The following is a 25,828-nucleotide window of genomic DNA, read 5'->3' as shown; positions in this document are numbered from 1 at the left end:
TAACAAGAGCTTTATAAAGTTTATTTCTGCAGTGAAGCCAGTATCATATAAATTATTTCCAAACACATTGGCTGCCATTGTTCTGCCAATGTGGCAAAGTTAGGATTTTAGGATTTGTGCATAATCCAAATTTTGTAGCTCATAATCCAAATTCTACTTCACTGCCAAACTCTTCATCTGCCCTCCACTGCTCAGAATCAGAGTCTTGGACACATTGTTAACATGATTGGCGTACATAACATAATTTGAATGTTCTGGATGAGACTAGTGCAGCAGTTACAAACATCCTCGATGCTTGATATTTCAGGTAGCCGTTGTCTGTGGATTTGAAATCAATAGACGTTTGGTTTCTTACTGCAAGGTTCACCAAAGGTAGTGTTTCCACCTGCCTCTTAATTAAATTTGATTCCTTGAGCAAGAGGCAAATCTTTGCTGTAATTAATTGTGCTGAAAGATAAAACAGAAAACTTAAAATATGCAGAGTTTAGAAAAAGCCCATCTAGACAAAGCTAACCCTAGCTCAACAGTGAGTTTCTAAAATAATCAGTCAGGTGAAAAGACATTTTCAGAGTTGAGAACATGGATTCAAATGGAAGTACATCAAGGCAGTATGCAGGTTGCTAAAGAAGTTTCTGTATTCATGCTCAGGTATCATTTTAATTTTTTAGATTTATTAATTTTCAGATATTATTAATTTAAAAAATAACTCAAGGTGACAAACGTACCTAATACTGCTTCTTCCTCCTATTTCCCTCACAACAACTTTCTAAAATGAGTTGAGTTCAGAGAAAGTGGTTGGCCCAAAGTCACCCAGCCAGCTTCCAAGCCTAAAGCAATACTAGAATTCACAATCTACTGGTTCTAAGCCCAGCACCTTAACCATTACACCAAACTCACTCTTTTAAATTTTAATGTTTCTTTTTAATTCAGAACTGCTACATAATATCTAATAGATTTAACAATGCAAGTAAGGGGTATCAAAATAGCAGGATGAAAAGAATTAGAATGAACATATACCGTGTTTCTCATATAATAAGGCTGGGTCTTATTTTTTTTTTGAGCCCCGAAAAAATAACTAGGCTGTCTTTTCGGGGGTGACTTAATTCCCCCCCCTTGCATCTTCGGGCGGGCGGCAACAGCTTGGATGTTGACCTCGGCGTTGGTGGGGCACTTCGTATTGGGGTCAACGCAGGCAGCACCATATCCGGGTGTGCAACAAAAGTACTTCCTAACGACAAGCTCCCCCCACCATTCCCTCCCATTTCGCATGTTTTAATATAGGCCTTAATTTGGGGGGAGGGGCTTAATTTCATTTCATGCCTATAAAACATGCTGGGACTCCCTATTGGGTTAGGCTGTATTGTTGGAGAAACAGGGTAGGAATAATTCTCTCTACAATTCTGTATTGTACTATAGAACAAATTATACAGAACCATCAGATTTCAATTAGTGAACCATTCTGTGTCTTAAGGCTTCAGATATGTTAATTAAAGAAAAAGAGTGAAAAAAATTCTGTATCAGATTAGAGGACATATGCATAGCTATTCCAAAACAGGAATATTTCTGGATAGAACATTCTGCACACCCTACTAAGAAAGCACAGGTGTATATTGCTATATGCTATATATCCAAAAATCAGTTACTGACATCTTCCATAGTCTAAATACCAGTTAAAGCTGCTTATTCCATAAACAAGCAAAATTCACAGCAGCAACCTTAATAAGTGTTTGCCATGGTCTTTTTACGATGACCTAGAAACATTTCAGTCACTTCACGAATATTATGCTTGACTCCCCTTAAAATCTCTTTGCAATTTCCTCACAAAATCTTGCAGATATAAAACATAAAATCCTCTAAAATGCAGCTTTTAGGATATAAATGTTTGTATTTATTCCAAGTTCATATATACCGTAACTTTTAAGGTCAAATTATTAAAATTCTTAGCAGAGTATGCTAGTCCCCCTGTAAGAAAATAAGCTGATTAAGCAGTTTGCTGCAAATCCTACATTTAGAACTACTGCATTGCTTTAAATGTGCCTCAAGAGGAAAAAGACACAAATAGAGGTCAACCTTAAACTTTGAGAGACATGCTTAGAAGCCAAAAATAGTCAGGATCCAAATGAGAACTAAATTTGATTTAATTCAGTTTTACAATTAAATGAAATGTCATCTAAATTAATCAAATGCATGTATTGACAATTCTTCGATACTTAATATTTTCTCCCTTCTTTCCCATTATTTTTTTTTAACATTTTCTAAGGAGATACTACATTCTTGCCCTTTGATAAGTTTCTTTGCCCATCTTTAGAATTATTAGGAGAACATTTATACCAAGCATCATCAACCCAATACACTGGAGGTATGCCTGGGAAATTACCAAAGTATTTAGAGGACACCAAATTATGGGAAAATACTTTATGTGTACATAAACTCTACAGATCTTACCAGGTAGATCGCCTCATATACTGCTTCCATGAATCACTACCAGATTCCCTTCCACCACCTGTGTGTTTATTACCTCCTAGAAGAGGAAAGAGAATAGAAATGATAGAAATAGAAATATTTCTAAAACCATGCAGTGCTATTTGCATTTCTAGGTCTCATACAAACAAAACATTTTCATAGCATGAAGTTCCCTTCTGTGCATGTGTTGTGTGTAGGCGTCCCCAATTCCAGTACTACCCTGGAGAAAAAAACTTGGATTACTGGTAGAGGGGAAAACTCTGGTGCTGGACTCCAATTTCTGAGGACTGGCTACAAATACTCCATGCTACAAATCCTGTTTGGATTTAGGCCCATATCAGAACCAGAGCGGGGTGGTTTGCAACCTTTCCTACTGGCTTCTCACTGACTTTCTGAGGAAGCCACTAGGGAAGACTGCAAATGGCAATCCCATAACTGCCTGACAATCTTATCATTAAGCGTGAATGGGTTGCCAAGCACAATCATAATCACGTGACTGTGGAGACTCTGCAACAGCCTCGGCAACTTCAGGCATGTGTCTCAAGTCCTTTTGTATTTTTAGATGGTCACTGAACAAATGGTTGTTAAACAAGAACTATTTGTAATCTGCAAATTCTTCAGCACAGATTACTTTCAGAATAATTTTATAAGATGAAGCAATAATTTCCCCAAACATTCCAGAATAATTTCCCCAAACAGTCGTCGAATATACCTGACATCTATCTAAGTTAAATATATATTTAGCTCAAATTCCAAACTAGTTCATTAAATCTCATGAGATGTCAGCATTCTTATATGAGATTTTGGAGACAGGGAACTGGGAGACACTCGCAACAACACATGAGGCCATGAAGTAGTATCCAATTCTCGAAATAGTAATTGTTTTCAATCCTACAATCAAGGGAAAGGAGTCAAGTGCAGAAGTATGAATTGCTTACAAAGAAATCCAAGTGCAGATCCCTATTAACACACCAACAAATAGTAGCCTGTTCAGTCATCACTTAACACACTCTCTGCAGAAATAATTTGCAATTGGAGAACAGAATTATCCTGAAACATTTACAAGCGCTTGTTCTATGTATAAGGTAACAAAGTTACAGAGACTTAGCTATATCTATACAACTTACCAAATGCACCTCCAATTTCAGCTCCACTGGTAGGGATATTGACATTAACAATTCCACAATCTGACCCCTTGGGCCTAGGCAGAACGAAAAAGATGCTTATTAAACTGTAATTAGCATGAACTCCTTTGAAAGTCTTAAACTTCAAGAGAATTATCAGGGATATGAATTTAGAATATTTCATCTGCACTTTTGAGGCACAGGAGGCCACATAAATCTATTTCAGCAAAGCATTAGAAATTACTAATATAAAAAGCCATAGGTGGCATATCATTTGGCTAAAATTGTATCATATTCATTCTGATATTTTGAACTGTGTCAGAGGGATGGTAAACAAGTTGGCATGTTATCATCTCTGATAATAATAGCCAACTGGCCTTTTTGGTAGAAAAAGTCAGAGAATCACTGAACATAAATCCTTATACTGGTTTACAATCTAGATACAATCTAACTTTGCAAAACTCTATAAAGAAAAATACATTCAATCAAATCAGAATACCATTTCCGGATTATATTAAAATGTTTTCCACAACAATCATCTCTGTCTGTACAAATGTTTAAAATATCTGTACTTCTTTTAAAATCACATAGTTGTATATAAGTGTATGTGTGAATAAACAGATACCACATAGATACATTCTTATGTAACCTTTATAAAGTTTTATTTTCTTTCAGGTTTGTTTATCAGTTTTTAAAAGTGTATATTCATTTCTATGCTTTGCTAGTTTGTCTTTTGGCTTTTTAAAATTAAAAATAATAAAAATTTTAGAAATATATACCGTATTTGCCGGCGTATAAGACGACTTTTTGCCCTGAAAAACATGCCTCCAAGTGGGGGGTGCGTCTTATACGGCGAGTATATAACAAAGGTCGTCTTATACGCCGGCAAATACGTTGTTGTCACTCGGTGCAAGAGCGACGGGGCGGAGCTCCGCAACTTGCGAAGCCCCTTCAAGCCCAGCCGGAGTCTCTCTTCCTCCTCCTCCCCACCCACCCACCCACCCACTCCGCTCGTGCGAGCGGACAGGCAGGCTCCAGGCTTTTCCCCCATCCCTCACCTCCTTCCATCCCCTCCACCCCCCAGTGGCAGAAACTTCGCCGCACGTGGGGACGAGTGGAGGGGGTGGGAGAGCAGCGACGCAGCTCAAAGCTGAGAAAGCGCCATCCTTGCTTTTGTGCTTCGGGAAGAGTTCGTGTTTTTGTTTTTTTGTTTTTCTCCCAGGAATGGGATGCTGCTCGTGCGATTTTCTTTGGGAATTTTCTCTTCCGGTTTCAGCCTTTGCTCGAATCCTCCCCCCGATTCACTTCTGGAAAGGATGCTTGTGTAACTCTTTCCTAAGCGTTGCTGGGGTGGAGGGGGCAGTGTGCAGCGTGAGCGAGAGGCTCTTTTCCTTTCTCCCTGAGCGCAAAACCGTCTGCCTTCTTTCTCTTGGACGGACCGAGCAAGGCTAATAAGATAATAATAAGATAATAAGATAAGATCCTAAGCGCGTTGTGGAAACAGATCTGGATCTCATTGGAGAAAGGTAGCAAATGAATGAACTGGACTTTTGGCAAGTCTCGGGTAGGAACTCGACGCTTTCTGGAAAGTTAGTGAGCAGGAAAATAGACATCCTTTCCGCTTTCTCCCAGCGTGGGTATTTCATTATCCCTCCCTGTAAGAAGTAACAACCACAAAGCCAAGGGAAAAACGATGCGCAGGAAAAAGCCACAGTAGGAAGCAAAGATTTCTCCCCCCTCTCTCTGAAATAATTAAGCGTCGCAATCAGTGTGGTGCACCCTTGGAGACAAATTGGTTGGGGAGGTGGAAAGATATTAAGAAACAACTCGACTGTTTTTCGTCCAGTTTTATTTTTATTTATTTATTTTCCCTGAAAAAGCAGATCGCTCAATGGTGTCACAAAGAAAGGGAGAGGAATTGAGTGCCAGCCTGAGAAAGGCGAAGCTGCCTCTCTAAAGCATTTGTAAGGCTTTGTAAGTTTGGGGGAAAGGGCGGGGGTGTCAATCAAGAATTATATCCAGAATACCCCAAGTGTTACAACTTAGCGTATTTGCCGGCGTATGACTTTTTGCCCTGAAAAACATGCCTCCAAGTGGGGGGTCGCCTTATACGGCGAGTATATAACAAACTCTATATTTTGAGTGGAAATGTTGGGGGCTCGTCTTATACGCCCAGTCGCCTTATACGCCGGCAAATACGGTAATGTGTTCCAAAAGTCAGACCCCATAGAGCAATCAGTTTCTTTATTCATTAATATTTGTTTTCATAATATTACTGTACTTAGGAATGTACAAAGATTGTGAGTTAAACGGTATTCGTCAACTGGAAACTTTAAGATACATGGACTTCAACTCCCAGAATTCTATGAAGTGTTCATCTCTTAGGGTTGCCAAGGTTGAGAAACACCATAAGGGAATAAGGAAGCAGTATTTACTTAATTATTTGTTTAGAAGAAAATAAAATCAGTTCAATCATTACATTTATTTATATAATTAAGTTATGTCTATGTTCTATGGAGTCTGTCTATAAAACCTGACTTTGGATACACCATGTATATGAATAGTCTAAAAAGAAAAGAAATAAAAATTCAACAATTAAGTTATGTCATATTTTAATCAGATTCATATTCTCCTTCTTAAAATAAAGGGAAGATTCATACCCTAGCCATCGGAATATTCTGCCCAAATCCTTAGTGAAGATGCTGCTGGACAAGCCTTGTTTCACACCATTGTTCCAACCAAAAGCTTCTTCCTCTGTCTGGAAAGCAAAATAATTAAAAAATAACTACATGAACTTAGCACTAAATAGAACCACAAAAATAAGATGATAAACTAGAACGTCTGAAACTTTTAACTATGTGCAAGGCCTGAGTCTCAAAAAGATTGAAGTGTGCTTCAAACTATAAGGCAAGCAGGATGTTATGATGAGTGGATCACTTTTCCACTCATCATATTGGTCCCAGAACTGAGAGGCCTTATCATAGCACTGACCTCTCAATATACCTTGTGCAATGTCCTTGGGTAATCCCAGAGGACTACCACCAACAATTCCCAAGCACTTGAGATAATTACTGTACATCCAAAACAGGAAAAAAAACTCATGCAGCTGAAATAACGCCCAGCACTATTATTGTAATCCATTGGATTTCAAGTTGATATACCCTTGCTAGCATCTAGCTGAAGAACTGTTTTACTTACCTTAAATTTGAGCACATAGAGAATAGGAGCAAATGTCTCTGTATGCACAATTGAAGAATTATGGGGAAGGTCAACCACAATGGTTGGTTCAACATAGTTTCCAGGACGCTCTATAACCTTAAAATTAAAAGAGAATGAAAAAAAAAATCCACAAGTTTCAGCCAAATCGATTTCTCTATATGCAAATATCTACTGCATAAAATTCCTTCAACAGCTGTGTTTGCAACACACAAAACATACCTAAAAGCAACAATACAACTGCAATTCTAAATATTGGTTTGTCAGAAATATGTAAGTTGAGTCTTCAGAAAAGTCATCTTCATTTAACTCCTCATATCAAGAGATTTGCCTTTCTTTGGAAGTAGCTTCTTAAAAAGACAACTAGTAATATCAATACAATAGCACTTAGACTTGTATACCGATTCACAGTGCTTTACAGCCCTCTCTAAGCAGTTTACAGAGTCAGCATATTCCCCCCAACAATCTGGGAACTTAGTCTGGGATGGAAGGCTGAGTCAACCTTGAGCCAGTGAGACTCAAAACTGCCAAACTACAAATAGCCGGCAGCCAGCAGAAGTAGCCCACAGTACTGCATTCTAACCACTGTGCCACCATAGCAATAACCCTACTCATGCCAGATAAGGACAATATAAGATAGATTAATAATTATCAATACAAAACCCTATGATCAGATTGGAAAGTTACCCCCAAAGGTCTATATTTTGGTCCTTCTCAGCCTCCTGTAATTAAGCTTCATACAGTCAAAGCAAGTCATTGCTCTGCTTCAATTTTGTAGAAATCTATGTTTACAAGTATGAAGTCTCTTTCAAGTCAAGTTAAATTCCAGAAAATTTCCAGAAAATTTCATGGACACATCTGTTACTTTATCTTCATTTTGTAGTGGCAAAAGGCACTCCTCCACAGCAATGTATTTTTTAATTTCCTCGTCTACCTCCGGAAATTCCAAGTGTTCACCTATTCAAGTATTAAAAATGACTGTACTCAAATTGACTAAATTCAACAAAGTGCCACTTCTTGGATTGGTATTCTTCAAGCATGATAATGTGTACATTACTACAGGATATATGAACATTGTTCAAAGAGGAAATATATGTAGTTAACCTCGTGAAACAAAACTTGAAGGTGAAGATTATTTATTGCGTGAAGGATAAAAGCAACAATAGTTTGATGGGGGCAATGGAGTATTGGTCAGAGCAACACATTCTTCAACACCACTGGTTTTACGTTTTATTTTATAGATGTAAATGAGAATAATCACCTTCCCACCATAGACAACAGAGCCACCTTGCTGTTTGGCTACTTCCACTGCATCAAGGAACATCTTAACAGCTTGCTTTGTATGAAGAGGACCATATAAGGTATTTGCTGCAATTAAAAAAAATGCCTAAGTTGAATCCAAATAAAATGTATAAGAATATAATGAAAAATCCATTAGATTTATTTAAACAGCTCATGGCTATACCTGAAATTGCTTGAAACAACTTTGTTATATATTAGTACATGATTATTCATGTATATCATTGATTACTACATGGAACATCAGGGTATGGTTATAAACAAAGGAAAGAGTTCTCTGAGGTGGCCTGAGCACAATACTAAAAGCTACTGTAAAGCTAGTTAGATTTTAGCCAAGTACTATCACAGTCTATTTCCATGAATAAAATGAAGCTCTTACCATCCCATGGATCTCCAATACGGACTTGAGCATATGCCTTCATGAGTTTTTCCACAACTGCATCATGGATGCTTTCATGCAAAAACTAAGCAGAAAGTCATGAATATTATTGGCAATAAGAGCACAACTTCAACATCCTGTGGAAAACTACGGTATCTTCTGAAGATCTTCCTGATTTTATTAGAGTCTAACTTTTGTAAAGCTATGACAAGTAACCTTTCTCCATTTTATGTGCCCGAGTGTACTTAAGCATTTTATTTTCAATTTGATATTTGGCAACTCAGGATAGAATTGGAAGGACATTTAAAAAGAAGCAGTAAAAAGTACATTACTTTTACCTTTTCAGACTGGGGGTTAAATTTATTCAAACTTTCTCTTGTTTTGTTCTAAACTGAAAATAGGATGGGAAGTAAAGAACAAATAGAGCACAATATCTCTATGGGAAAATATTATAGTATATTTGCTGGGGCCAAAAGAGTAGTATGCACAAATTTATAATTACTATCAAGATTATGCAGAAGATATGAATAGAATAAGAGATATGTCGATATATCCATTGTCTGTCTATTTCTGTATGTATTATATACCTGCCTGTCTAACTATCTATATATGTGTCTATCCATCCAGGTATCAAAATACACAAAGATATGAATAATTATTTACCAGCCTCCTAGCAGTTGTGCACCTCTGGCCTGCTGTACCCACAGCTGCAAAGAGGGCAGATGGAATGACCAGGTTGAGATCTGCATCTTCAAATACTACAAGGAACAGAAGCAGAAAATGATGGACCAATGCAAAATATAAACATCAACTACAAGGAATTAAGCAACAATTACTGGTGAAAGAATAACTGTCAACAATTTTTATCCTAAATAAGCCAAAACAAAACATCTGCAAAAGTCAGTGTTATAGACCTTATCAAACAAACTTTGTTTTGATTCAAAGAAGTCTTCTAGATCAGTGGTTCTAGAAGAACCGCAACCGGTGGGCATGGACCACTGGTGGTCCGTGAGAAAATGTTGGTGGTCCGCAGCACACCCATGTCTGCAACAGGGGTGATACCGACTGCAGATGGACTGATGTGCGCAGGGAGGGAGGGAAGCGTGCAGGGGATTGCGGCATCGGAGCCCTTCCCGGGTGTTCCCTGGCCTGCAAGGGGATGGGGGTGGGGGGAAAGGAAGCTCTGAACTGGTGCTGGGTGGTAGGAATCTGATGTCCGGAGGCCAATGAGCTATGTGATGAAGATCAGATGGCTGACAGGGAGGTGGGGCAATCCTGCAGTCTCCCTAGCAAACCAGTGTCGTGGCTGCTGCCTCCTGCCTCCGTGCACCGAGGAGGCCAAGCAGTAGCGGGAAGAGTGTGGACCTCCTGAGCCGCAGGAAGCGGCTGTCAGCGATGCCCTCAGGTGAAGATGTTGCAAGGGAGAGGCTCGGCCCTTCCCCTCAGGAGCCGCAAAGCACTTGCTGTCCCTCTGACAGCTGCCAAGCCTCCTTCCACTGTGCTTCTTTTCCTCCTCGCCAGAACCGCTCACACACCCAGTGGGAAGGAGGAGGCTTGGGTGGGTGACAGAGGGGCAGTGAGCACTTTGCGGCTCCTTAGGGAAGGGGTCAAGCCCCCCCTGCAACATCTTCACCTGAGGACATCGCTGACAGCCGCTTGACCTCAATTGCGGAGGCAGGAGGTAACCCCAGTTCAAAGGTTCCTTCCCATCACCATGCACATCAATACATCCGCTGCCAGTATCACCCATTGCCCCACCTCCCCACCAGCCCTCTGGTCTTTAGCACGTGGCTCGTTGGCCTCCGACATCAGATTCCCACCACCCAGCACCAGTTCAAAGGTTTCTTTCCCCCACCCCCACCTCCGGGGACAGAGAAAGAGAAGGGGGGAAAGAGAGAGAGAGAGAGAAAGAGGGAGAAAGAGAGAGGGGGGAAAGAGGGAGGGGGAAAGAGAGAGAGAGAAGGAGGGAGGAAAAGAGAGAGATGAGATATGAGAGATCCCGGTGTTTTGTTTTCTGTGGGAAACGGGTCCAAATGACTCTTTGAGGATTTAAGGTTGCAGAAACAGGCAGCCAAGCTAAGTGCCTGAAGAACCCCATCCCGTCAGTGGGAATCCAGGCGCTTCAGCGAGCAACATGCTGGATTAGAGTCTGCAAGATTTAAAATTATGAGTTTGGTGGTCCAAAAGGTTGGCGACCCCTGTTCTAGATCCATACAGAGTTGGAAAGAACTCTTTTCCCCTTAGATGATGAGAAAAATATAGCAAAATTTACAAAGCAGAAATATCTTAAAATTAGCAGCAGCAGCATTTTTAAAATTCCATGCATAATTCCTATTGCCATTAGAATATTGTCAGTACTGTTAAGTACAGTACTAGTTTTACTTCCATTTATAGTAAAACCAGTATCTGAAAATCTCAGCCCTTGGTTCCCATAACTAATTCAGTCCAGAGATTAAATTCAGGATTTTTCTTTATCTACAGGGCCCATACAAGCAGGATCAAGACTTTAAAAATTGCAAGCCACAACACATTTAGTCACACACCCCATTTAATCCACTCTTCTGTTCCAGTGAATTCTGGCAGTCAGAAAAGGGGATACTGTGATCACCACTGATTCAGCCAGCTTGTACTCTGACGCTCTCCTATAACTTTTTCCTATAACACCGAAAAAATTTCTGACTCAAAATGCCAGCAAGACCATCTGATGACGCCGGCTTTAGCTTCATCCCATTTTATCTTTGCAAGGGATGGGGGGAGGGGGAGGGAAGAAAGATAAAGCACACTTGGGGCAGCAGGCAATCCTCGGAGGGTGCGGGGGAGATGAGAACAGTGAACTTTGAGAACAGTGCTTTACTCAAAAGTCCAGAAACTGGATGAATCAACTTGGTGAGTCAGAATAGATTTGCAGGCTAGCAATTAATTCCATGATTGCTAGGAAAAAGTAGCAAGTTTGGGGAAATCATTAGAGGCATTAACTGCCCTCTGCTGTATAAACCAAAGTGAAAATGAAAAAGAGAAAAAAAGCAGCTGATGACTAGAAATAAAGGGCACTTTCTGAATTATTATCTACCCACCTTATGCAGTGAGATTAGTAGATTATTGAACTGTGGACTGTAAGAAAGTAACCAAATAACGACGCAGAAAAAAAAGTAGAGACAGTGAGAGTTGCCAGAAAAAAATAATATGCATATAATTCAAAAAGCATTCTAAGCACTCAAACTCCATCACCAAAACATGTTTTGCATTTTAGTTAACTATTCAATTGGACCATTAAAAAGCCTGTATCTGGCCAATGTACAATATTAGTTTCTGTACATATTCAATGAGCCAAGGATTAGTAATCTCTAATACCAGATTTAAATGGAAATATTAATTACCAATAATTGCATTGTTTCCACCAAGCTCCAACAGGCATCGTCCTATTAAAATAAACAGTAAATCATATTAATCTAACCATTAAACTAGCATTTATGCTAGCCCACCTCCCAACATTTTATTTTAAAAAATGTGAATCAAAGAAATGAACATATTTAACAAAAAAATGTTTTCTTTACATAGTCAAAAAAATACACATTTTTGCTAGCCATTTATGAACAAATAGTGCATATTAGCATGTCATCTAAGTTTAGGGTTTATATTTTGCTCTAATTCTCAGCCATGTCAAAAATTAGAATTTAAACAGTTTAAAATATGGTTTTGAACATGGTTCTTAATGGGGTTTTTAGTCCAGAAACTGAGAGAATATTTGTAAAAATGGCAAGTATGAAAAGGATTCATTCTTCATAAATATAGACAGGTTGTTAGGTAGGTACATGGCTATCTGACCAAAACAGACAAAACAACGAAAATGAATGTTTTTTCTACCATTTCTTTTTCATACATTTTACATGCAAAATCTACTGAGAAATTTTCTTTTGCAATTGTGACTATTTGTAGCATAGATTCTGAGCTGCTTATTTCACTAACAATCAGAATAATTAGATTAATGCCTGTGCAGAGAAGAATTGTAATTTACACTCTTACAATATTCTTTCAGACACATTACATTAACCCAGTTTTGTGAAATCTCTTTTCTTTTTATTGTTCCACTTGTTACATTAGTAAGGCAACCTATTTGTTACATTATATTTGCAACCTGTTTTGTTATTTGAGCCTCAGTGCTAATGTAACACACAAGAATTGCAAAAGAGCAGTATATTCTATCGCTGTGTGCCTCTGGGCATGTACAATTCCCCACGTACAAGGACAGAGCTCTTTAAGATTCAGTAAATCCACACTTTAAGATTCAATAAATCCACACTTTCTCACTACAGTGTATCCAAGTGTACCTTGGCAAGCACTCCTTGCTGGAAGCTACCTTTCCTTTCCTCTTCTTCTAATCCACTGGAGAGAGTGACTTTAAAAATAACTCCTCTATTCTCCATTGAGAAAAGGAACAGGAGTTTCTAGACAGGAGGCAGTGGAAAACATGGCTGCCATATTTCACCAATGGTAAACATATGGCAGGAAATAGGAATGAGAGAATTTGGGAGGACAGGGAAAAAATGACATATTTCTTTCCCTTCCCATTAGGCGCTTGTGGACATGCTATCTTTTCTTGATAAGGAAACTCAAATCTCTCCAAGAATGTTGAATTCAATGGTAACAGAAACAATTACTTTGAATAATAAACCAATGCCATAATTTGTTAATATATCTGCAAACTAACTTGAAACTGGTCATTTCTCCTTCATGCATATATAGCCATTAAAAGAAACTGATTTTTTTAAATATTACACTTACCAAATCTCTCCTGGACTGTCACAGCTACCTGCTTGCCCACATTGGTGCTGCCCGTGAAGGAGAGCAGATCAATTCGCTCATCTTTTGCCATTGCTATGCTACACAAGACAATACAAAGACAAAGGAATAGTTTTAGATGATACGTAGTTGAACAAGTAGAGCTAGAAAGCAGTTCTTGTTAATTACCATTAAGATCTGTTGCAATAACAATAACAGAATATCTAGCACATGCTCTATTACACTCTTCATATCATTTTGCTCCTTGATCATAAGTGACAATTCTTTCAAAAATGTTGATATTTATACAGCATGAATGGAATGGCAAATACTTTAGTGTCCTGCTCTATATGGATCCAAATGGATATTATGCATAGGAAGAAGGACCTACGTTTGGTAGCTAGAGTGAAGGGATAACTATGGAAAGAAAAAAAAAGAACTCAATTTTGAGTTCAATTAAAAAACTATTGTAGTAACCTGGACCATAAATCTTCCAGGTTCCCACCTTTAATTTCATACAACTTGTTATTAAAATGTTCACACTGTACTAGCCAGATTTTATTTTCCAAACTGATTTTTAAGAATAATGCAATAAAAAGGCTTATGTATGTCTATGTACTATATTGATTCCTATATAATAGAAGAGAGCATAGATGGCACAAATCTGACCTACAAACTCATGCCTTAATTTTCTTCCTGTTGTCTCAAAATTTCCAAAAAGTTTCAACTTCAAGACAATGCCAATAAATGGTCCATCAAAGTTTCAGAAAAGCAAACAATCCATTTTATCCATTATAAAATTGTAATGATGGAGAAACAGTTTGTCAATTGAGATTCAGATTCATTTCCTTTTCAGTACATTTTCTAATCATTGTCACTGATAATCTTTATTTTCTTATATAAAAGTTATTTTAAGTTGCACCCTATACAACGATTCTCCTTTCTTAAATTTAGCCAACAGCATGGAAGAAAGAGGGGGAGAGAAAGAAAAAAAAAACATTACTGAGGATAGAATTCATTTGGATTAATTAATTTGCAATGGCTACTATACTTCCCAATAATTTTCAAGTCTCTGAGCAATTTCTATCAATAACAGGATTAAAAAGAATAGACATACAATGTAACAGGACCCTCCACTAAATGTGCCACCCAGTAGGATTGGTTAAACTTCATTGTCCCCCAGCACTTTCCTGAAGAGCTATGTCTTACAGCTCTGCAGCTTATTTATTTAGAGAATTTATATGGCTGCCCACTAACTTTCAGTGACTCTAGGACAGGGGTGTCAAGCTAGCATCCTGCAGGCTGGATGTGTAATGCACCGGCCACATCCACTCCAGCTCTGCAAAGGGAAAAAACATCACAAAACATCATGAGGGCAACTTGACGCCGCAAGTTTGATACCCCGTGCTTACAGACAATTAAGCAATTGCTCATTAGGGACAACTGACAATAGGGACATTGGAGCAGTTGCTCAATAGGGAAAGGGCAATCTGGATATTTGGGGACAAACTATTCCACAGAAGGAATCTGTAGCCATCCCCTTTTTGGTGGTAAATTGTGAGATTTCAGATACCATGTGGAAAACACTAAGAATCCAATGAACCGTGGATCACTATATCAAGAACTGCAGGATTATACACCCTTAGAAACAAGATTTTTGTAGTATTTTGTTTTGACATGATTTTTGTAGTATTGGAAATTGTCTAAAATCTACATAATATTCAAAATGTTGGACCTACCCAATATCTGCTCCACCACAAGCTAGAGAGCAAATAGCACCAGGCAGCTTGTTATTCTCTAGGACTTGTGCAATTATTCTGGTAATCAAATAAGACATTCATTAATGATACATTTCCAATGGGGAAAATAAAATAAGTTTGGACAGATATCCAATAATCATTTTTGACAATTTCATCTTGTAAGCGTATCTAGATGTTGTTGAAAGAAAAAAGTACTGCTTCCTTAAACCGCTCACCAACATAGTGGCCTGTTGTCCTTCTCTACTCCGACCTCCTGAGCTCTGGAGTTCTTCAAAAGGTGAGTGAACAATTTGATGACTAGCGGGGAGGAGCACGTGTAACTCCATGGGCTGGCAAAGCAGGCCCAGAGCCTGCAGGGACCCAGCAGAGAAGGATGGAATGGGGGAATAGACAGAAAGCACACAGTAGCATCACTGCACTCAGTCATAATAATGACTTCTGGGGGTGGATGGGTAAACTTTGAAACCAGGTTGTAAGTAGCTTTTTGGGGAAGGGGGAAAGCGGTCGTAATTTTGAGCAGTCGCTAAGTGACCATTTGTAAGTACTACCTACACTTCCCACATCACCTCACTGTAGAGGTTTTAAGTGTGGAATGGCTTGCATGCATACCATTGGGTCTCCAGGCAACCAACTCAGAAAAAGGGGAAAAAAGGTGAAATATCAAACAACAAGCTTCTTGAAGCAATGCAGAAGACAAAACAAAATTGAAACTGCATGCAAGTCATATCAATAAAGGAAAGAAACTCACTTCGTAACAGCCACACTGGTAAGGGATGTTGTGGGTGCACCTTTCCTTTAGAAAGAAGGGGGGGAAGATAAACATTATTAGACATAGGAATCTTCTAAATTAAAATGAATAATATATGGTATTTTAAGACATATTGCTACATTTATTAAGCACCAAAAACTGAGTAATAGCAAAAGAAAAATGAATCACATGATTACCCTTTATCTCATACAATCTACTAAAGAGTTCCTCCAGACTCCACCTGTTATTGTTCTTATTTTTAGAACTATCTTCATATGAATAAGGTTATTTTAACAATGTATTTGGTCAGTTTTTTCTAAAATCAATTAGTTACTTCTGTGGAGGAATTGTCAGGTTGACATACAATAAAAAGAAGAAAAACCTCACCGTGTGGGTGCTACTCGGTGTGTTTGTTCTCACTCTAACAGCATTTCCTTTTTCAACTCACACTGTTCACAAACTGCATTTAAACTATCATAGCTCACAGCTTGGTAGCAGTGTAAATTGGGGTGGCTTTGTGCATTCACTAACCTGACACAAAGCGTGAGGATAGTTTGCTTGCTCTATTAACAATGGCCCAAACTGCAGTACCTCATGTATGGCAAGCACGGAAAGCTATTTTTAAACCTGAGCCACTAGAAATCTTGGGAAGTGCCTAATAATTAAGACTCATCCAGAGACAAGATGGGTGATTCATAGCATGCCAGCTATCTCAGCAGCATAGACAACAGGAGCTACACTATGCCAGCATGAAGGAATGACAGGTTCCTTACCATGTTATATAGAGAAACAAAGAAACAACAACAAGCCATGTTTACTGCAGTATTAACTCAGTAAAGTGAAGGATCGCTGATTTATATCACTCCCTTTTAAACAAATGCCATCTAATATATATTGATATCTGTTAACTAGAACAGGGGTCTCCAACCTTTTGGACCTCAGGAACCACCAATTATTAATTTTAAATCCCACGGACCACTAATACGAATCCAGTGCACTGGTCGCTGAAGCACCTGGACCACCAGTGAGGGAATGGGGTCCTTCAGGCACTTAGCTTGGCTGCCTGTTTCTGCAACCTTAAATACTCCAAGAGTCATTTGGACCTGTTTCCCACAGAAAACAAAACACCGGGATCTCTCATATCTCATCTCTCTTTCTGTCTCTCTCTTTCCCTCTCCCCCTTTCTCCCTCTTTCTCTGTGTCATCTCTCTCTTCCCCCTCTCTCTTTCTCCCTTTCTCCATGTCTTCTCTCTCTCTCTCTCTTTCTGTGTGTGTGTTGTCTCTGTCTTTCTCTTCCCCCCCCCCTTGCCCCCAGGGGTAGAGGTAAGGAACCTCTGAACTGGTGCTGGGTGGTGGGAATCTGATGTCGGGAGACCAACGAGCCATGTGCTGAAGACCAGATGGCTGGTGGGGAGGTGGGGCCAACCTGCAGTCTCCCTCGCACACTTGTGTCGTGGCTGCTGCCTCCTGCCTCCGCGCATCAAGGAGGCTGAGCAGCAGCAGGGAGAGCGCGGACCTGCTGAGCTGCAGGAAGCGGCTGCTAGCGATGCCCTCAGGTGAAGATGTTGTGAGGGGGAGGCTCGATCCCTCCCCACAGGAGCTGCAAAGCACTCACCGCCCCTCTGGAGGAGGAGGCTTGGCAGCCGCCAGAGGGACAGCGAATGCTTTGCGGCTTCTGAGGGGAGGACCGCCGATCGCTCCCTCCCCTCGCAAGCCAGGGAACACCTGGGAAGGTTCCGATGCTGCAATCTCCCATGTGCTACCCTCTCTCCCCGTGCACATCAATCCATCCGCTGCCAGTATCACCCATTGCAGATACGGGTGTGCTGCGGACCACCAACATTTCTCATGGTGACTTCTGAACTAGAATATGAATGCTGTAAATGAGATTAAAATATCAACTAATTTCCTGAAGACATGCAGTTGCTTTGTACAACTAGCAGCCGCGATAACCTATGTTTTTGTACCATTTACAAATGACACATAACCACTGGCTATATATACAGGTGATCCTTGACTTATAATCCGTGGTTTTAACTACTGTTGGAAATTACAATGTATCATAAATGGTGCTTTATGGTTCATCTTAAATAGGGGGGGAAAACCCCCTCCCTACCCCCCCCCCCCCGCTGTTTTTTTTCCATCCCGCCGGAAAAGAAAAAAAAAAAAAAATTGTGATAAATAATTAATTAATTATTTTTATTTATTTTTTATTTATAAAAAATACCATTCAACCCCACAAAGGGGATAATAAAAAAGCAATTAAATTTTTGGAAATTTTTTTTTTTTTTTTTTTAGTCCCATCCCCTCCCCCCCCCCCCCCCCCCCCATAAAAAAAAAAACCACCCCCCCCCCCCCCCAAAACCCCCCCCCCCTTAATCAATCATCAGGCATCATAAAATGGTGTCGTCCCCCCCACATCATGTGATTGTGATCTGTTTGGCATCCTGTTTGCACTTATGACTGGTTGCCAAGTGCCCCACAATCACGTGATCACCATTTGCAACCTTCCCTGCTGACTTCCCCAGAGAGTCAATAGGGAAGCTGTCAGGGTGCCGCCTACCAAAGGATTTCCCTTCCCCAGAAATCTTTCACTGGGCTGCAAAAAAAAACCTCAATCTTCTGAAGCCCCTGCTTAATTTCTCCAGCCAAGCTCAGGAACTGCCTTCTGTGCACAGGGAGAAGAGGGATTCCTACATAGGCCTGGAGAAACGAATCAGGGATTGCAAAGATTCAAACTTTGTTTTTGTAGCCAAATGTAGGAGTTCTTTTCTATGCATGGATGGGAACTACTTGCTCTCCTTGGGCCAGCACAACCACTACAGACTACAACTGGGAGAGCTGGGATTGTGGTTGTTGAGCAAAGCAATCAGGCGGGCGTCTCACTTAACAATTGCCTTACTCAGTGACGAAGATTCCAATCCCAATTGTAGTTGTAAACCGAAGATTTCCTGTAAACATCAATCTGGCAATGCAATACGAAGAAGCAAACTGGCATCTTAAGTATATTTTTGTACACTTGACCACTTCTGAGTTGTGGAGTACAAGCAATAACATGTTCGTTTACTGAATAGTCCCTAGATTAGAGAACCTGCTTTATCCAGAATAGTGCAAACACACTTGAAGTAAAACTGGGGTTTAAATGTGAATGCGGCATCTATATACTGTACATTGCTATTCAGCTGTGTAAGATAGTTGTACTTTTTTGTAATGCTTAAATATTACTTGATTGAGAGTATTAATCCCATTTTGAGTCCCTGCCACTAATAATTATCTCCCTGCCACTAATAAATCTTTCCAGCTCTTTTTAAATTGAGACTTTTCTACAGCACCTGCTTGTCAGAAGAACAGGAATTGAATTTTAATTTCCTTCCCCATAGGCACTGCCTTTAGTGCTAAAAATCTAACCGAATTCCAGAGAAAAGAAAGTCTTACTCTTCGTTGTATAGGGTTATTAGTTATTAAACTGGCTTTATATCATTTTGAATTTTTCTTCTTTCCATTGTATTCTATTTGCACAAACATTTTTATAACGTGTAAAGTATAAGGCTGCCACCGAAAATACTCATCCTGAAGCTGGGAAAAAAATACCTTACCACAGGCAGACATTGCCACAGATGAGAGCAATTGCATTGTTCCAGCCATAAACCGCAACCGGAAAATTAAAGGCTGTGATGATGCCAACTAATCCCAAAGGGTTCCATTGTTCTATTAAGGCATGTCCAGGTCCTGAAAGCAAAAACAGCAGTTTCGTTTGGCAAGCACAGGCTTTTCTTTCTTTTTTACTTATCTATCCCATTGTCCAAGGAGATCAAGGACATATATAAAAAGTATCCCCACTTATTGTTACAACAGCTCTTCTATTGTTAGGGAGAGTTACTAAAATTGGCCCTAGCTCAAGCAGCATGTTTATCTAAGTTATTCATCGCAGAGAAATAACCCTAGGATCAAACGTTCCAAAGAAAGTCTCAATTCAATAGACAGGCCAAACACATTTGAATTTAAAATATAGTTTTCAAACATGGCATTACATCTTTTTATGGCACATCCATTCTCAAGGTTGAACTTTCTTCCCAAATAAACGAAAACTTGTTTTTTTTTTTAAAAAAAAGATAATCCTCATGTTATGACCATTGTTCATGACTGTTCAAAATTACAACAGCACTGAACAAAGGGACTTGTGACTGGTCCTCAAATTTCCAGCTGTTGCAGCACCACAGCAAACACCTAAACAAAATTCAAGTGCTTGGCAACCAGCTCGCACTTATTGGTTGTAGCATCCCACAATCATGTGATCGCCTTCTGCAACCCTCCCTGCCAGTTTCCCACAAGCAAAATCAATAGGAAAAATGGCAAGGAAGGGGCCAAGACTCTTGGATAAGTCTCTTCCACTCTAGCCTTTGTTTGCTTGCATGCACTGCGCCCTCCTTTCCTTCTTCACTCATATGTACCCTACAGCCTCTTTCCTCAGCTTACCTGGGGGTCGCAGACATGCACCTTGCTCCCTCTTTTTCTAGTCTCCCTGTGCTTGTACACACCCCACAACCTCTTTCGGCAGCCTGCAATCACACACAACCTACACCATTGGTTGCCAACCAGTGGGCTGGGGACCACTAGTGGTCCATGAGAAAATTTTGGTTGTCTACAGAGAAATGTCACCTCCAAAGCACTCCCCAAAGCAATTATCCAGGATGCGCAGGAGTACAAGGCTGCGCTGCCCACATGGCCCACGGGAATACAAGGCTTGTGTCACTTGCGTTGTGAACAAAAAGAGGTAATGAGGGAAGGGGGGAAAAGGGCGGAGGGGGGAAAACTTGTCCCACTCGCCCTACATGCCTGGCCTGGCTGCTTCTTTCTTCTTCTGCTTTTGGCTGCATGCAAGGAAAGCAGCAAAAGTCTTTCTTTCTCTCCCCCAAACTCTGCCAGAAATGAGTCTTTGGGACCCTGCAAGGCATCCTGCTCCAAGAGGCTGTGCTGGCGCAACAAGTCTCACAAAGACTCATTTCTGGAAGAATTTGGGGGAGAGAAAGAAAGACTTCTGCTGCTTTCCTTGCATGAAGCCAAAAGTCTCTTCCCCCCCCCCCCCCCGAGAACAGAGCTGGAGACGGTATCCTGCAATCCCAAATAAAGAATGATTGGTTGGTAGGAAAACAGGGTGGGGGATTTTCCTGCAGACTTTTTTGGGGATTTTCCTAGGGTCTCTGGTCTGCAGGATTTAAAATTATGAGTTTGGTGATCCCTGAGATCCAAAAGGTTGGCAATCCCTGATCTATACTATCTTACCCTATCCCTCCTACACTTGCAGTCATTATCGCACACATCCTGCACCGGGCCTCGTCACTTCCCTGGAACAGCCCCACTCTTTAAGTGGGACTTTATCACTTCCTACTTAATGACCCATACATCTGGGATTATGACAACTACCGGAATTGCTAAGCGACGCAGTCACATGACATCACATTTTATTCATGCAATTCCAGTCCCAACTGCAGTCATAACTCAAAGATTACAAGCATTTAGAGATATATACAATCTCACTGAAGATTTTCACTGGTACAACAGTTATTTTTTTCTCTATTTTCCCTCTCTCTCTGGAGCAGATTGATGGAGAGGGATGAATATTTATATAGAGGTAGAAACTATTGTGCCATTTGTATTTCCTGGAGAAAATCCATAAATTATATATTTTGACCAGGTTTATGCAAAGCTGATATAATGTCTGGTTGGGACAAATAAGTATTTTGGCTTTTCTGAAGCATATAAACCTAAAATATTACCTATGTCAAAAATCATTTATTATTCTCTTACTGAGATTTTCTATATCAAGTTACTTTAATAATATCCAGAATAAATTCTTATGCAGGCAAAAATGCAGGCTTACTTTCTGAAGGCAGCATGGGTCCACCAAACATCCGAGATAAACCAACAGCATAGTCACAGATATCTACATATTCCTGGACTTCACCAACACCTTCAACAAAAATCTTCCCCATTTCTAATGATACCTAAAGGCATTAAGGAAAGCATTAATCTCATGGAACATGACTGCTTACAGTTTCCTTAGATCCTCCCTATAGAACACTGCTAGAATAGCTTAAAGGAAGAAATCTTTTTCTATTTGTATAATTACATTATGTATGCAACCAATCGACTGCTCATGCTGCTGTGATTGTCAGCTGTAAATGGAAATACTAATATAATGGAATTGTTTGGATTCATCTAATGAGTTCTGGAATCTATGAACACCTAGTTCTTGTGCTCTGTAATGATGAACTCGAGAATAAACTAAAGCACAAGAATTACTGTTGCAATAATTAAATAGTATTTTTTGTGAACAAAACACAGGCACCAATGCCTTTTTTATCACCTTGTCCTATGAGACAAGACGGAAATGTAAAAAAAAAAAAAACCTGTTTGGACTGATTAATAGGTAGATTGGTAATGAATGCTGACTGCTAGCTGCTACTCAACCAACAACAGAAATTTGGAATGATTAATTTGGGGGGGGGGGGGGAATCCCATACCTCACAAGAAATGACATGTTTGAATTATTTTAAATCCCTATTTTCACATTTTTATTCTATCATAAAACTATTTAACGAAGTTCAATGAAATATTTCAAACTGTTTTGTTTGGAATTCAAAACATACCTCCTTTTTTGGTATATTTCTAGCACTTACTGTCTTCAACTTGAATCAATGCTTGCTTAAAAAAATCACGTTTGTTGTCATATTAGTGCAATGGCTGAGAAATGTTTAGAAATCTAATTGATTATATTAGCAATGCACACCAGAAACAACAAACAGGAATTATTGTCTGCATTTCTTTTTACTAATTTAGGGATTATATCAATTCAATGGCAAAACTTACCAAATTTCCCAAAATTTTGATTTTGTCTCTTAAGGCATCTCCAATCTGTCTCACTATTTCTCCTCGTTTAGGTGCAGGAACCTATAAAAAGAAAGCAAAGAAAAATTATTTGCTTAAATCCAGTCTTTCAGAATCCTGCATACTTTGCCTAACTCATACAATGTATATTTCTGGACATAAAATTGTGGGGTTTTTTTAACCACTATGAGTAGTGAACAAAGCCTACATTGGACTGGTAATACAAGCAAAACTATAGAAGTTGCTGCAGTGAAAATTAAAATATTCAATGACATAAATTAGGAAAAATGGGGGGGAAAACCTATCTGATCTATTTAGTTACACTTTTTACAATTTTTACCACCAAAGATAATCCTCAATTTACAGCCATTTGTTGAAAAGCTGGGAAGTTGTATGAAATATACTGGAACTTACTCTCAAATGAACCTGAATGAATAGGATCAGATTTTAAAACCATATAGGAAAAAAAAACACTAGTTGATACTAGTTGACAAAAGAAATTCAAATTATTCCTCTTTCTATAGAAATTTGTGTCGGCTGATAGATTTCATATCATGTCTACAATTTAAAAATATGAACATCTGAACAAGATCTGAAAAAATACAGACTTTAGAGTCCCTATCAAAACCATCCCAAGCATTCAAGATTTAGCCACTGAATTTAATTCGAATATGATCCCATTAAGGATATGGTTAGTGTTTTTTATACTTGGCACCTTTGCTGGCTGGGGAATTCTGGGAGTTAAAGTCCACAAATCTTAAAAGTTGCCAAGTTTGAACACTGAATTAGAGCATTTCTAAATACATTTCAGGTAAAACTTCAAATTGTTGTTCTTAATTTTATTTCAAAAATGTATTAGGCACTTTCTAGGATAAATCTCTCCTGTTGGGCTTAGGGCTCATACCCACTGAAAAATAATTTCTCCCCAGATACAATTCAGGAAAATATAAAGAGATTTAACTCACCTCTGCCCATATTTGCCAAGCTTCTTTAGCTTTCTTTATTGTTTCTTCATAGTCTTCCAAATTTGCCTAAAACCAAGCAGTAAAAAATGCTGTAGTGGACAAAGTGATAACACAAGACTCAGCTTGTCATAAGTCAATGGAGACTTGGAAACTAAACAGACATGTTCATTAAGTCATCCATAATCAAGTTCAGTTTTGGGATTTTATCATTTAAAAAAAACGATTAGCCCTAGTTCTACAGAAAATCTCCAACCATTTGGGGGGGGGGGGAGGTAAACTATAATATTTTCTACTTGCATTGCTTTTAGCTCATCTGCATTTCTTATTCATCTCCTGAATTTCTTAACATTCCAGCCTTGAAATCTGCTTATTTTTTCCCTGAATGGTGCATTTTATTAAAGAGTCAAATATATATATTTAAAAAAATCTTACCTGGCGAACTTTAGCTATGGGCTGATTATTTGCAGGACAGTATGTTGTCACAACCTAAAGAAAAAACCATTTCAGTCCCATTTAGTAACCATCCCTATAATCATAAACCTCATGGTCAAAAGCTGGCACAATTTGTGGCATTGGCTGGATCCAAATCAATAGTGCAGTTTTTATGCCAAGTCACATTGCAGGAACAGATAAAATCAGAATGAGTTCAAGCAAAAGGCAAAAGGTCAGGAATCAATTCATACAAGTAGTTGAATGCTAAATGTGGAAGAAGAAAAAATAACAGCAAGACATGTTGGTGATTTTCAAAGACCTGAAATGCAGAATTGCCTTTGTACTTCCATTGGAAAGCTCAGATCCAAAAGAAAAAATTGCAAGGAAAATAAGTTTCAACCTTATATGAATTGAAAAAGCACCAGCTTTATGATAACGCTCAGATGATAGCTGGAGGCAGTAGGCTTTCCTTCACTGGAAGCTCTTAAACAGGCAGGATACTGTAACACAGTGATCCCCAACCTTTCTTATGCCGCGCCCGGTATCCCCAACCTTTTTATGGTGCGGCCCGGTACCGGCATTAGCTGGCGCCGCCATCTTTTTTGATGAAAAGTGCTTCCGTGACCTCACCGGAAGCACTTTTTCATCAAAAAAATGGCGGCGTCAGCTTTCAGTGAGCTTTCCGGGTAGAAATGGCTTTCTACCCGGAAAAGCTCACCGGAAGCACTTTTTCATCAAAAAAGATGGCGGCGCCCAGCAAACCAGCGGCCCGGTAGGACTTGTTCCACGGACTGCACCGGTCCGCGGACCGGTGGTTGGGACCCCTGCTGTAACACATCCCACCCTGCAGATCCTGCACTGAGCAGGTAACTAAGAAGAATCTGATTGCTTCTAAGTCTCCATGAGTTCTGTGACAGTCATCCTGGTCATCTTAACTTTGGAATTTACTAATCAGCCACATGCCACCTATTATTCCTCAGTTGCTTGACTGCAAAATGACAGTGCTTATGCCCTGGAAATACAATTACTAAATTTCACAACAGCTTTGGCTACATCGATTAGGGTTTCCAGGACATGAAACCCCAATACCTGTTAGGTCCCCAGCTCCTGGGAGTGCCCTTTTGACTCAACCTGATTATTAAAGTCAAGTGTGATGCAGAAATATTATAACGAGGATAAGTCAGAAAAGTACACTGTCTGCAATGTTTTAGGTCTATCTGCTGATGAAAGTCACAAAAGAGGGACTCGTCTCTTTCTGCCCATTCTAATATGGGCTGCAACGTAAGGGGGGGAAAAAACCATGAGAAATTCAAAACCGCAGACGCGATGCACGTCTCAAAGAACTGGAGAAACAACTTCAAAAAGCGCCCGCAGGACATTCCTCCTTAATTTTTACGCTGTCCGTCAAACGGGCTCCCACCCCGCCTTGCAAGCCTACCTCTCCTCTTCCTCCCCAGGAGCCATTGTAAACTCCCTCGTTTTCTTCTCGAAGCCCCAATTCTTTCAGCCACGCGTACTGGGCTTGGTTGATCAGCAAGGTCGACATGAAGGCGGACGGTCTATTGCAAGAAGCGGTGAAGGAGACGCTCTTCCTTAGCAGAGCACGCCTGGCGAGCACCGAAAGTCCAACTTGCAGCAGCATAGCGAGAAAAAGGCCGTAGCACCTTTAAATCACCCATAGGCCAAAGAGGCGTCCGTCAAGAGTCCACCCCCAAACGCAGAGCCCTGATTGGCGAAGGCAAAACGCTCAGTCCACCGTTGCCTGGCGGATCAAA

At 39.8% G+C, this 25,828-nt stretch overlaps 1 protein-coding gene across 1 annotated transcript; it reads right to left on the bottom strand.

Moving 5' to 3' along the window:
• ALDH7A1 (aldehyde dehydrogenase 7 family member A1) lies at positions 1-25,828 on the bottom strand. The gene is made up of 18 exons (XM_026673797.2): positions 25,492-25,828; positions 24,054-24,107; positions 23,622-23,687; positions 22,639-22,719; positions 21,650-21,773; positions 19,365-19,497; positions 15,769-15,813; positions 15,000-15,077; positions 13,264-13,361; positions 11,859-11,900; positions 9,145-9,239; positions 8,482-8,566; positions 8,065-8,171; positions 6,786-6,902; positions 6,248-6,345; positions 3,591-3,664; positions 2,446-2,521; positions 1-447 (listed from the first exon to the last, which is right to left on the bottom strand). Exons 1-18 carry the CDS (start codon positions 25,693-25,695, stop codon positions 393-395), a joined length of 1,632 nt encoding a protein of 543 aa, XP_026529582.1. The 5' UTR covers positions 25,696-25,828; the 3' UTR covers positions 1-392.

This window comes from Notechis scutatus, chromosome 2, assembly GCF_049901735.1.
Source record: "Notechis scutatus isolate UNSWTSFEM ecotype Mainland chromosome 2, rNotScu1.2, whole genome shotgun sequence".
Taxonomy (NCBI): domain Eukaryota; kingdom Metazoa; phylum Chordata; class Lepidosauria; order Squamata; family Elapidae; genus Notechis; species Notechis scutatus.
The sequence above is the reverse complement of the archived record's forward strand: the minus strand, read 5'-3'. Positions and strand labels throughout refer to the sequence as shown.